We start from the raw sequence: 14,413 nt of genomic DNA on the forward strand, positions 1-14,413 counted from the left end.
AGAGCCAGCTGTACCCACCCCCTCCCCCATCCGTTCCGCCAGTCAGCGCTGGTGGATCGGGGAGAGGGGAATCCAGCCCCTCCCGTCACGGCAGAAAGCCGTGACAGGATCGAGAGGTGAGCGAGCGCCGGTATGTGTTCGCTCACCTCCCGATCTACAGTTTCATTGTCGCAGGTCGGCTAGAACTATGAGGTGAGTGAAAAGCACTCACCTCATAGTTCTCCTTTAACTGTAACAAATAAAGTGATGTCACTCTTTGGGATGCGTTGTGTGCCAAGCATGCAGTCTAAATGGACAGAAATGCAAATCATTTGGCAGATTTAAATAGTGTGAGAGTAATACAATTTCACATCTCTCATTCATTTTTCAAATAATAAATAAAGCAAGGACACAATTAAAACTCCAGACAAGGGCCTAGGGATGAGGCTTGTACGCCACAACTGTGACAGCAAGGCAGGAGCGGAGTCAATATGAACACAATTGCACTCATGAACAGAGGAAAGGCAATACTCAGAATTCAAGAATTTTCATATTACGCCAAACCGTTGACATTTTACTATAAAATAAACCTAGAAGACAAAATGAAACAAAATAATAAACTTCCAGAAATTTCTAAATAATTCAGGTTTTGGCAACTGTGATTGTAGTAAAGTGGCCAAACACTTAGAGGGGGGGAAAATGGCCACCTTAAAAAAAAGGTGCTTGTTTCAAGATGAGGTACGATTTTAATTTAATTACATACTTCACAGCACATATCTCTTCTGATTGGCCAGACGCACAGCGATGGGAGGGATCACTCAGAGTCCAGAGAACAGAAACAACATACGGTGTCCGCTTCTGGGGCAGACAAGTATAGAAACCAAGTACAATAATCGTTCTCATCTTAGTACTGCACAAAATGGATGCCTGTCACATGAACGATTATGTAAGAATTTCAGAACCAGAGGCCAACAATGGCTGCAAATCAATGAATTCTGAAAAATTCACATAAAAAAACAAAACTAAAAACACAAAACAAAAAAAACGTTAAAGGGAAGCAGAGATCTCTCCTTAAAACTCATGATACTGCATTTTACAATGACTATCTTGTAACATTCTAAACCAGCCTGTAATGGAACCACAAAGCCAGGTCCAAAGAGCTGGTGATCTGCGAGAGATGGTTCGCAATACAGCTGGTTGCAACAATACAAGATGGAGGTGGTTGTGTCAAAGAGAGGAGGGAGAGATGTTGGAAAAGGACTCTGCTTTCATTCAGAATATCCTACAAGACTCCAGGTGTCGTTAACACTACCACTCTTTTTTCTTTTCGTCCATGGACACCCCACCAGGCCCCAGGGCCACCACCAATAGCAGTCCTCCGATAACCGACAAGGTCTGAAAGAAGTCGTATTTTAGGAAGTCATGCATGGGCTTGTAGGCAGGGACGTTCCAGAAGGCGTTAAAGTAGACGTTGATGGCGAAGAGCCACACTACCAAGGTCAGGGCAGCCAGCTTTGTCTTGAAGCCAATGGCCACCAGGATGATGAGAGCCGTACCGACAATGTTCTGTAGGATCTGGAGGGTGAAACATTTGGTTAAATGTGAAGTCAAATGTTCCTTATTAGACATAACTAGGCCACAGACCAGATTCCTTCATGATGCAATGGAATATCCATCCTATCTAAATTAAAACATGAGTTGATTAACTGATAACTCTGTTTCCAGGAATCTTCCAGGACAGCCATCGAGATATAGGCTCCGCCTGCCTGCAACAGGAAACACATCAACCACATTAAATAAATAGACTCCTCCTTCCATCCCAAGTCAGTAACCTCTAGGACCGAAGGCTACCCCATGCACAAAAGTATCCCCTCCTTCATCCAACCTCGGATGCCACAGGACCCGTCAGTAGAAATATGGGTGAGAGAACATGGCAGACAGTTTTTAAACTGTGCAGGGTCTGGGGCTGTCATTCTGATCTACTTTACGAGTCAGATTCAGAAGATGCAAATCTTGAAGTCTCAAAATGTTTTACCTGTCATGCTCTGATACTTTGGAGTTGAGTATAGAGCAGATCAGTTTTGTGGCTTGTTTTCCCCTAAAGTATATGGAAAGATGGTAGTTTACAACACTTACGTAGACGAAGCTTGCGTCGAAGTGGAGCAGAGTCATAAACATTAGGACAAGCAGCACACGACCACCCAGCTGCATATACTGTTTAGGAGAGCTCTCCCCCATGGTTGGCACGCCTGCAAACATGCTTTTCCCTTCCGATCGAGACTCTGCCAGAAGAAGCAGTAACCCTCCACCTAGAGCCAGGTTCCTGGAAAAAGAAAAAAAATCACAATAGTGAGAACAGTGCACAAGATGATCAGTAAAAATGGATTCTGCTACTTCCTCCAACTCTCCTCTCCTGAACTTGCCAATGCTGTTGGGAGACTCTGCTGCTTCCTTTATCCAAATATCCTCTCCTGAAACCCACTGGAGGACTGGAGGACTTCACAGCTTCATCCTACTCTCCTAAAATTCTCTGTGCTGTTGGAGCACTCTGCTTCTTCCACTATTAATCCTCTTTTACAGAAGGTGGTCGGCAAACAGCCCCTACAGTTCTATTGTACAGAGTTACTTTAATACGAACAAGGCCTAGAAGGGGGAAGTATTTTTCAGCACACAGCTTACTTCCCATTTCATAATCCCATAATAGAGAGACCTGCCAACTGTCACAGGAAAGTCTCATTCAGCCAAAAATGGCAGTGAACATGAAACAATGCATCTCATTTTCTGTACTGATGTGGGGACTTCTGCACTCACAGCTGTGAATGCTATACAGTAACTTTTAGTTTTATGCTGATAGGTCCTTTAAATAGTTCCGTGTTTCAGGTTACATGGCGACGTCAACTTTTTTTTTTTTTCAGTTTAGACGTTACACTCCCTTCAAATTGATTGGCCAGAAAACCTATCCCACGCCAGAATACACAAGAACCAGTGTGTGTGTCATGGGGTCAGAGGTTACAGTATTTGGAAAGAGTCATCCATGCAGCTTAAATATCAGTATGAGTTCATCTTTCATTGTGCAGATTTAAGTTAGAAAAATCAGCTATTTTAAAAAGGACATCTCCAGTTGCAACACCAACATATAAAAAATATTTAACCTGCCACAAAGTAGAAAGCGTTCATATTCAGCCAGTGTAAATCCATAAAACCTGTCTATATATTGCAAAGCCTTGCGAGAAATTAAATCAGTCATGCAGTGGGTAAGGCTGCCCCATAAATTGGGAGGGCAAGGACTTAGGCTCTCAAGAGAGCTCTGTGTGGGTGTCACTGTTGGGCTGATGTCACTAGTAATCCAAAAATCGGAAAAACGTCACCTTCTCTATACTCCGCAGTTATAGTACACAAGGAGGGGGGTAACTGTACAACGGAAAAACCATTTCTGTATATATAATATATCCACAAATCTTGCACTTACCTCATGAGAAACTTCAGATCCCATAGGATACTGTATGCAATAGTCTGAAATAAAACAAAGTTACAAATTATGGACTAAAAACACAAACTCCTTTACTCACACAATGGCTGATAGGCTCATACACTTTTGTTGCCATACAAAGCAATGTCAATACTGGGCTGCTTATAAACAAGACAACCCTCCTGTTTACCAACAATGAAAAAAAATATAGATGAGGCATAAAGTAAACAAACAATACACTAACAACTCATCCTTCCTCCCCTTCACTGAGGAGTTCATTTAGCCACAGTACAGTAGAGGTTTTTTTCACACAACTGCAATTCTTTTTATAAATAACTATACAATATAAGAGATGCCATATTCTCACCTGCATTGCTATTATTCCGAATAAGCCAAAGCAGGCGTATTGTACAAAGTTCCGACTAAGGACCAGGATGCAACCACCTGCAAACAATACAAGGCCATCAGCGTAGGTGTCTACATGCGGATACCCCAACATATCACAAAGTTGCAACCTACAAAACACCACCAACAACTATATCATTTAATATTGCTTGCATCATCACATATAATAAAAAGTGTATCTTTAGTTTTGGTGCTTTCAGATGTCTCTAACTTTGTATGTGCCAGCTGCTCCTGTTACATTTACCATAGTATAAAATAGAATTGAATTAGGGATAGTGAAAACTCCTCTTAAAAAGGAGAACTATGGGGTAAGGGCTTTTCCCCAAAGTTCTCCTTAGGGTAACGGGAGGACACAAACTAGCGTTCTCCCGTCACCCTAAGCTACAGCTCGCGGTATACTGAGACGCCGCAGCGGATCCCGACAATTATGTCTGGATCCGCCCAGCTGCGTGAGTGACAGCTGGCTCTGCCTATCTAGAGGCAGAGCCAGCTGTACCCGCCCCCTCCCCCGTCCAATCCGCCAGTCAGCGCTGGCGGTTCGGGGAGGGGGGAATCCAGCCCCTCCCCTGTCACGGCAGAGAGCTGTGACAGGATCTAGAGGTGAGCGAACGCCGGTATGTGTTCGCTCACCTCCCGATCTACTGAGCCGATCTGTGACAGTCTCATTATAACAGGTCGGCTAGAACAAGGTGAGTGAAAAGCACTCGCCTCATAGTTCTCCATTAATGGCCCCAACAAGGGTGCAGGCGGTGGAGTCCCTGATACTCAAGTCCTAAGTGTGCACACATATGTGTCACTATGACCTATAAAGAAGCTCCCACCTCCCAACATCGAAACCTGTGTCCATTTTATGGAGTTCAGATAGCAATGAACAAAACAAGACTCACCCAGTTGTCCCAGCAAGTTAACAAGGACGAAAATGGTGGCCAGGAAGTAGCCACAGCTCCACGTGGCTTCGATGTAATCTCTCTGTTCACTCCACTGAAACCACATGCGGATGCCATCTTCCAGGAATGTGCTGATGAGGCAAAGGCGCGCAACGTGCGGCAAATACTGCTTCGTAACCCGTAAGAACTGCGGACAAGGCAAGAGACAAATTAGGCTTAGTTCAGTGATCTTGTAATGCCACTTAAAATAATGGCTGCCTCTCTCGCAGCCTATTTTTTGCAGGTTCCAGCTGTCCCACACCCTAGTAGAGCAGCTGTCATGCAATACTCCCGTTTAAAAAATTCCATCAGCTTTCTGAAGTCACATCATTTCATAGAGGGGAAAAAAAAAAAGTCCCCATATCTGTTAGGTACACATGCAGATTTAGGCTTTCAACAACAACGTACAGTCATGCCCCTAGTCTTCCTTGCTAGGTGCCTACATGAGATGGGCTGTCCATCAGCATATCGAGAGAAAAAAAAAGGATGTCACCCCATTGAAATCAATGGGGCCTCGCGGCAATCGCAGCCTGCATTGTGCAGGGCCGCGCTACCCCAGATCGCGAAGGTCTGCACCAAGCCTTAACATCCACTTCTAGTTATGCAAACTATACCTAACAGCTCGTGGAAATTACTCCCCAGATTCTTCATCCCCCTTTTGCTGTAATTGTTTCACTGAGGCCCCAAGCCTGTGGGAAGAAGGTAGAATCCTGACTGTTCCACTTCCAGATTGTAAGCTTGTTTTGGGCAGGGTCCTCCTCACCTACTGTTTCTGTATGTCAAGGATGCCCGTCAGTGTTTCTTATTTGTCTTGTCTAAACGATTGTACAGCGCTGCGGAATATGTTGGCGCTATATAAATCATTGTAATTCCAGCTCCATTTTTGGTAAGAAAGGTGCAGGACCACCATGATTGTGGTTAGGACATACACTTTAAACTCTGCTAAACAAGGTCAGTGAGAGCCCTGAAATGTTCTATGTCAAAGTTTACAGAATAAAAGCAGGCGAGAATCGGCACTATCCTTCTAGTGTGCAACCCTGACCAGATGGAGGTTTGTTTTCTCCTCAAAGCTAGAGGACAGAGAAAAACAAAAGGTAACATGCTTTGCCTTTTCAGGACCTCGAGGGCATTACCACGCTGCAACCGTGCAAATCCGTCCCTACGACATCCCCTCTTTCAAGAAAGGAGGACCGCAGCAAAAACGTATCTATAGACTCTCAGGGAGAGCTTGGTAATGCAACTCCAAATTACAGTAATATTCTGGCTACAAATGTGGGCGCCTGTGACCAGTGTTTATGAGCAGCTTATGACCAGGATCACTGCATCTAAACCTGGCATGCAGAGACATCACAAATCATCTCTGGGTGTGTCTGAGGTGATCCCCGATTATCTGTACATTGCACTGTGCTAAAAACACCGATAATTGAAACTCTCCAACATTGCTGAATTGTTTCACTAGGTGCTAAATGCTTGAACTGAACACCAGTGTAAACAAAGCCTGAGGAATACAACTTTTTTTCCACCCAAATTGAACGGTATTATGCAATGCTAGGGGATTAAACAAGGGCCTGAATGGGTACATGTATGCCCCTAGTGTTCCAGAGTCACAGCACAAACTCCCATTACACAAACTATCTTCGTGGCCTCTCTAGGGTCACGGCTGCAGCTATTTTCATCGGCGGTGTGTGTTGTGTATTTGAAGTACAGGACGGATCACACACAGCATGCGGCACACTAATACTTAGCACTATGGAGGACACCGAGTAACTAACCGACGCAGCCTGCAAGAGAAAGAGGGTGGGTGTAAGTTTTCAGCTGAAGAACTATAGGAAAATGATGCAAAACGTGTGCCGACATCTCTTATAAAAGTCTGATCTACACAAATCCTTCTCACGGTTTTGCTCTCTGAATACAACCCAAAAAAACTTTCATCTCCAGCCCAAACATTTTTCTTGTTTTGGATGGACTATGGAAGGGTTAGAGCCCCTTTAAGGTGTATTATTGCTGTACTACCATTGAAGATATAACCAATGTCCACCATTTGTCCTGAGAAGGTGACGAGGAATTCAAAATAAGAACAAGAGTAGAGGAGAAATCATCCAACAGGGACACTTCTTCCAGTGACTAAATACATCATTGGTATTTCCCTTCACTTCTGGGGAGATTTCTAATTACTTCCTGTTGTGTCTCTCTAGACAGATGTACAGGAAATTCGAAGAATGTCACCAGCACACCAATTTCCTTACAGCAAATGAATAGCCATTTATTGGCGTGTGCTGTCTCTTGTTTTCAAGCACTTTCGGGGCCGCGCAAGGTCCCCTTCATTGTGCTCAGTCATCTGTGAACCTGATGAGGGGACCCTACGCAGCCCCGAAAGCGCGTGCAAAACGAGAGACAGCACACGTCAATAAATGGCTATTCATTTGCTGTAAGGAAATTGGTGTGCTGTTGACATTCTTCAAATATCTACATGCTGGCGGCGCCATCCGCAGTCACTTCAAGCACCCACCTGTATATCTGCATGGGAATTCGGGTGAGGAGTGTAGCAAGGAACTTCTTCTCTATTCAGATGTACTCTCCGCCCCATAGGGACATAGGCACCAATAAAAACAGGGAATCCAACCCTTTCCTGCTACATACACAGAAAGCAAGGACAGGGAAGAGTCATCATTTATTCCCATGTCTCCACTAGAAAAATGTCACCATCACATCGCAAACCATCGACAGCGAGCCAGAGTGACAGAAAGCAAGAGGGAATCTCGCCGACGGAACAGTGACAACAATACTTTTTATAAGAGTAGTTTTTATTGCCGTGTCTCCATTGGGTTGATGTCCACTACATCCTAAAGGCACTGGAACTTGTGTGTATATATCACCCACAGCTACCTTGGGAAATGTCCTATTGCAGAAATAGGAAGTGAGGCCAAATCTCTCCCACAAGAACGTCTTCCTACTGGAAGATTTGCCTTGAATACGGTTATGGAGACTCCATCAGTATATAGCTTGCTGTTTGTGTCCCATTCAGTTCCTTTTCGAGAGACAACAGGAAATTAGAGGAAAGGGAAAGAAATTCCCCTCTCAGCCAGGTGTTACTGAAACAGATGTTCCCGATGTAAGATTTACCCTCACAGCTTGTTCTGGTGACAACTTCAAATTTAGGTTTCCCATCACTTTCAGTCTCAGTGACTGTGGTCACCAGGACAAACAAAAAAAAGACGAGTGAATCTCCCCAATGGTAACACTGACGGCTACACTTTAGTTTTTAAATACAAATTCCTACATACGTAATTCCAAGTGTGTATTTTGCCGTTTGCCCACACACTAACCCCACTCTGTATACAAAAAAGGGGCCCAACTGATGCTTTTTCTTCCCCTCTTTACCAATAGAGCAGAAACATTCAACAATCAAATGAACTGATTTCTGTGTAAAATCAAGAAAGAACAGCTTTCCTTCGCTCATTAGTGCCCCGTAAAGACACAGTGAGTCAACCCGTTTCCAGGAAACCGCCATAGAGAACATCTGCCGACAGCACAGATAAAAAAAAATATATTTAGTGATAAGGCAATTAACCCTTACACAGACGCTCAATGCCGAATCTCTCAAAGTCTCTGCCCGTCAGAAAAGGACCCAACGTAGCCAAACTACAGATGGAGAACTACATGTGCCAGCACAACCTGGCATGCAGAGACATCACAAATCGTCTCCTGGTGTGCCTGAGTGAAATAAGCTGCAGGACTGAGATAAAGAAAAGATTCATTAAAAAAAAAAGAAAAAAGTGTACATGTAGCAAATATTTGTTTTGACAAATTCATTGGGGGGAATTTATCAAAACTGGAGCGGAGAAAAACTGGAGCGGAGAAAAACTGGAGCGGAGAAAAACTGGAGCGGAGAAAAACTGGAGCGGAGAAAAACTGGAGCGGAGAAAAACTGGAGCGGAGAAAAACTGGAGCGGAGAAAAACTGGAGCGGAGAAAAACTGGAGCGGAGAAAAACTGGAGCGGAGAAAAACTGGAGCGGAGAAAAACTGGAGCGGAGAAAAACTGGAGCGGAGAAAAACTGGAGCGGAGAAAAACTGGAGCGGAGAAAAACTGGAGCGGAGAAAAACTGGAGCGGAGAAAAACTGGAGCGGAGAAAAACTGGAGCGGAGAAAAACTGGAGCGGAGAAAAACTGGAGCGGAGAAAAACTGGAGCGGAGAAAAACTGGAGCGGAGAAAAACTGGAGCGGAGAAAAACTGGAGCGGAGAAAAACTGGAGCGGAGAAAAACTGGAGCGGAGAAAAACTGGAGCGGAGAAAAACTGGAGCGGAGAAAAACTGGAGCGGAGAAAAACTGGAGCGGAGAAAAACCCCTCCCCCACTGTGTGCGAACAAGATTGTCTAAATCAGCTGACAATCACACGATAGCATGATTCTCTGCAGACTGGGGGAAATGGCATGCACATGTACCAGTGCACCGGAAAGTTTCCAATTTGCACACATGCACCACAAATCGACTTTGTTTGTCTATTTATTGAACACCCTGCTCATAAATAAACTGAAAACAAGGTTAATGGCAATCTGTGGTTTACCAATGCTTATAGTTGGCTCCCCTTCAATGCTGCATTGGGATATGGAGAGCCAGAAGCGTCTGCCCCATGTAAGCTCCAAGAGCCTAAAGAAAAGGTGACTACATACAGCTGAGGGATCAATCGGATAATACATTGAAAACATGCAAATTCCTTTTATTAACAAAAAACAGCCCACAGCTAAAGACTGTAATTAATGCATATGTTCTCCTTCAGGTCCTAGTCTGCTGATTGACAGCCGGCAGGTGCGATAGCCAGCCTGCTATTGGTCATTGCAATTTAAAATATCCAATAGTAGGCTGGCTATTGTTTCCAGCCACTGATGGGAGACTTGACGCTGGTGTTCCATCAATCCCTCGGACTCAAATTGGAGGGATTGATAGAACACAGGCAGAAGAGGGGGCACAGAGGAGCAGAGAAGGAAACTGGGCGGGCAGAGGAGGAGGAATGGGGCGCTCGTGCCGGCTGCAGGGGTCTGTGTCCCTGCTGCCTCTGCTGATACAGGCGGGGAGAGCAGTGGGGATTGTAAGGGACACAGACCGTTGCAGCCAGCACCAGTGGGTTTGGAGCAGAGGGGGATTCAACTAATCGAAAATCAGCTAATTGATCATGAGAATCATTGACGATTCTCATTATCGATTATAATTGATTTTATTGATTAGTTGTTTCAGCCCTAGGTCACAAGATGGGCTGCACAGGAGATCGAGCACAATGCTGTGCTCCATCTTCTGTATTGGAGGGCTGGCTCCATAAAGAGAACCTGTCACCTCCACGCTTGTTAGCCCCTATGCGATAGCAATACATTTAATTTAAAAAAAAAAAGAAAAAAAAAGTGATAAAGTAACAAATAAAAATTTAAAAAGTACAAAAATAAAAATAAAGTATAAATATAAAAAAATCAAAAAGATGAGTAAAATGTAAAACAAAATTAAAACCAATCCTGCCCCGCCCCTACAATCTGCATGGTAATAAACGCACATGTATGGCATTGTGTGCATGTGCGCTGCCCCCATTTCACTGTCTGCCATATTGTGGTAGCCGTGTTAGCGCTCTCTAAGACGCACAATGTACATTAAAGGGCAAGTTCACTTTCCAAAGTGATTTAGGAAAATGGAATCACCCACTCAAATTTGTCCCCACCCCCCCTATACATACCTTTCAGCAAATAAGCTATACTTACCTTTCAGCAAACGGCCCTTCACGTCCGACGACACAGGAGTACTATCTGTACCCCGTACTGTCATCCAGCATAGTCCTATGCTATGTGATTTTTCTTGCAAATGTGAGCACTTGTTGGTCAGACGCTTCTTAGCACGGTTAAATACGGTTTTGGTTACAATCATTTTTTTTAATCTAGAGAAGTAGGTTGTCAAGAGGGACAAATAGATTGGTCCCCCGCTTTAGTCCTTGGACAAGTTTTTTTTGTTTTATTATTGTAATTTCCACACCCCTATATATGCATTTTTGGAAAGATTGATAGCTAGTGCACATACACACGTGTGTATAGATAGATAGCTATGGCGCATATAAACACGTGTGTAGATGGCTAGGTATAGCACATACACACGTGTGTATAGATAGATAGCTATGGCGCATATAAACACGTGTGTAGATGGCTAGGTATAGCACATACACACGTGTGTATAGATAGATAGCTATGGCGCATATAAACACGTGTGTAGATGGCTAGGTATAGCACATACACATGTGGAAAGGAAACAAATCAAAAAGGGAAATAAGACGACCGTCATTGCTGAGCGCCAACCATTGCCTGGCCGTCATGTTACGTTCCAATTGCATAACTGATCCAGGTCAGCGACTCAGAATGTATTAAAGGCAGTGGACCAGCATGACCTTTTCCTTTTGGATTTGTACAGTCTGGTACATAGAACAAGCCCCGGCTGGCATTTAGCACTCACATGAGGGTGACCCATTCCGGGGCTTAGCAGCGTATCCTATACTTTTGCAAAGCGAGAAAGTGTTCGGCTGCTACAACCTTATGTATAAGAGGTGTTGGCCTATGATGGAATCTCAACATCTCTGGTAGCGTCGAATACAGAAGGAGCTGTAGTGCATACAACTGCACATCAACACGCACAGGCAAGTTAGGGCTACCCCACCCCAAGGGGAAAACACTATATCTCCTACTATCACTGGATGTCACAACTGCTACTATCTGCAGAATAGATCAGCGCCCAGTCACTATACTACCAGTTCCTGAACAACTTTACCTTCTCTAACCCAGGGGTAAGCAACCTTGGCACTCAAATCCTATCATGCCCCTGCCACCCGAAGTCGTGCTTGTGGCTATCTTGCAATGCCCCATGGGAACTGCAGTTCAACAAAAGCTGGTGTGCCCTTCCTTCTATACCTTCAACTAACCCTTCCTAATGTGTGCCCATCTCTCTATAACCTAACCCAGCCACTCATGTGTACCCATCCCTCTCTAACCCCAACCCAACCATCCCCATATGCAGGGCTTGAAAAATCCGCTTGTCCGTGATGAGAGGACGCCGGAGCCGGACGAGTAGCTTCCGGGAGCTTTACATTCAAGCAATCGGGCGTCTCTAGAGACGCCCGATCGCTTGTATTAGCAGCTGTCACTGCCGTTACCGGTCCCGAGATCCGCTGTGCCCAGGACTGGCAAGGCTGCTCTGCGACAGGAGGTCAATACACGATCTCCCTCTGATCTCCTCTCTCCCAATACAGGAAGTGATGTATATTACATCACTTCCACATTCTGCTGTCATTCCCAGCTTCAGAAGCTGGGGAGAAGCTGGTGAAGCCGCTCTGCTTCATCAGCTTCTCTGGGGGTCCCTAGGTGACATTAGGGGTCTTGGAGACCCTTGATGTCTCCATAAAGAGGACCTGTCATGTAAATTGGTTACCACATAGGGGGCTTCTTAGCCCCCATGTGATAGCAATAAAGTAAAAAAAAAAAAAAGTAATTTTTTTTTTTTTAAAGTCCCCAGCCCCCCACATGCACGCGCAAACACGTGTCAGTTGTGCCTATGTGCAAAAAGGACGATTGCGCCGCACATGTTAAATCACTGCAAACGTCGTAGTGTGAGCAAAAATCTTAGGCCTATTAAAAAAGGAGAACTATGAGGTGAGTAAAACTCACTTAGCCTCATAGTTCGAGCCGACATGCGACAATTAAACTGTCACACGTCGGCTCGATAGAGCGGGAAGGGAGCGAACGCATACAGTCGCTCGCTTCTCGATCCTGTCCCTGCAGAGAGCCGTGACTGTCACTCACGGCTCCAGTACACTGTACAAACTACATGTGAAGGCCAACAAAATGGACTGTGGGGCCCCATGTATAGATTAGATGCGTGTTGGGCCAGGGAAGCTTGTGGGGGTACCCAGCGTACAGATAACATACGAGAGGGCCCAGCATAATAACTGCATGTGTGATGGGCCAGTAAAGCTACTGGGGGGGCCACTAGCGTACAGATAACATTTGAGAGGGCCAAGGGAATAGACTAGGGGGGGCCCCATTGTACAATCTACAAGGGCCCAACGTACAGATTACATGTGTGATGGGCCAGTAAAAGCTACTGCGGGGCCCCTAGTGTACAGATAACATGTGTGAGGGCCCAGGGAATATCCCAACGGCCATCTCCGGTAATGGATTCTGGGAGCCCCTGGTGCACAGAGAAAGCCCATAAACATGGCACGTATTCGGGGCCCAATTACATATGTGTGTCCAGGGAACGGAACCCAGGGGCCCCGACAGTGGAAAGAGGAGCCCACCCTCAGCAGCTCAAGTGAGGACTATCGGTGCCCCCGGGGGCATATAAAGGAGAGCCGGAGACACGTGGGAGTAGGTGCAGAAAGTACCGGGGCCACGGGCCCTTCTATCTTACCTGGTCGGCGAAGTCCTCGGCAGCACCCATCATGTCGTTCTGTCCCATGATGAGAGATGAGTGGCGGCCGAGCCCCGCCCCCTCCCGCACAGCGGCCCGTTCCACCGCCTGCCACGTATCAGACCAACCGTGGGCGGGGCCTGGGAGGAGAGGGGGCGAGGAAGGAGGAAGAGGGGCGTGCCAGAATTAGGAGGATTGATGGATGCAATGTGTATAGGAAATAAGGAGGCGTACACCGAGGGGAGGGGAAACTACTCAAAGGAGGGAGGATATACAGAGGGGAAGACACTGTGCTTAGGAGAGTATGGAGGGGAGGAGAGGTGTACACTGAGGGAAATTCATCAAAACTGGAGCAGACAAAGTCTGGAGCAGTCGCCCATGGCAACCAATCAGCTTTTCTCTTCAGTTTCTTCAGTTAAGATTTGAAAAAGAAAGAGAGAAGCTGATTGGTTGCTGCACATAGCTGGGAGGGGGCATACATTGATGATCTGAGGTATATACTGTATATAGGAGAGGAGGGGGCATACACTGAGGATATGAGGTATATACTGTATATAGGGGATGAGAGGGCATACAGTGAGGGTTGGGAGTATATACTGTATATAGGAGAGGAGGGGGCATTCACTGAGGATCTGAGGTATATACTGTATATAGGAGAGGAGGGGGCATTCACTGAGGATCTGAGGTATATACTGTATATAGAAGGGGAGGGGGCATTCACTGAGGATCTGAGGTATATACTGTATATAGGAGAGGAGGGGGCATTCACTGAGGATCTGAGGTATATACTGTATATAGGAGAGGAGGGGGCATTCACTGAGGATCTGAGGTATATACTGTATATAGGAGAGGAGGGGGCATTCACTGAGGATCTGAGGTATATACTGTATATAGGAGGGGAGGTGGCATACACTGAGGGTTGGGGGTATATACTGTATATATGAGGGGAGGGGGCATTCACTGAGGATCTGAGGTATATACTGTATATAGGAGGGGAGGTGGCGCGCACTAAGAGAGAGAGCACCCCCCTGAAATGATGGCAGATAGCACAGGAAGCAATAGCTTCTTTGCTATCTGCAGGTTTGTTTGTTTAAAAAAAAAAACAAAAAAAAAAAACCCAGCATAGGAATACATAGCTAGATTGCTATTGGCTATTTCAATTTGCAATATCCAATAGCAAGCTGGCTACTGCACCCGCCCTC

At 45.5% G+C, this 14,413-nt stretch overlaps 1 protein-coding gene across 1 annotated transcript; it reads right to left on the reverse strand.

Annotated features, from left to right (window-relative positions):
• Positions 1-710: 710 nt before the first annotated feature.
• Positions 711-13,383, reverse strand: SURF4 (surfeit 4). The gene is made up of 6 exons (XM_018563724.1): positions 13,212-13,383; positions 4,741-4,927; positions 3,816-3,892; positions 3,449-3,492; positions 2,116-2,302; positions 711-1,554 (listed from the first exon to the last, which is right to left on the reverse strand). Exons 1-6 carry the CDS (start codon positions 13,257-13,259, stop codon positions 1,288-1,290), a joined length of 810 nt encoding a protein of 269 aa, XP_018419226.1. The 5' UTR covers positions 13,260-13,383; the 3' UTR covers positions 711-1,287.
• Between the last annotated feature and the right edge of the window lie 1,030 nt (positions 13,384-14,413).

The sequence above is a fragment of the Nanorana parkeri genome, unplaced genomic scaffold, assembly GCF_000935625.1.
Source record: "Nanorana parkeri isolate BGI_ZX_2015 unplaced genomic scaffold, ASM93562v1 scaffold689, whole genome shotgun sequence".
In the NCBI taxonomy this organism is placed as follows: domain Eukaryota; kingdom Metazoa; phylum Chordata; class Amphibia; order Anura; family Dicroglossidae; genus Nanorana; species Nanorana parkeri.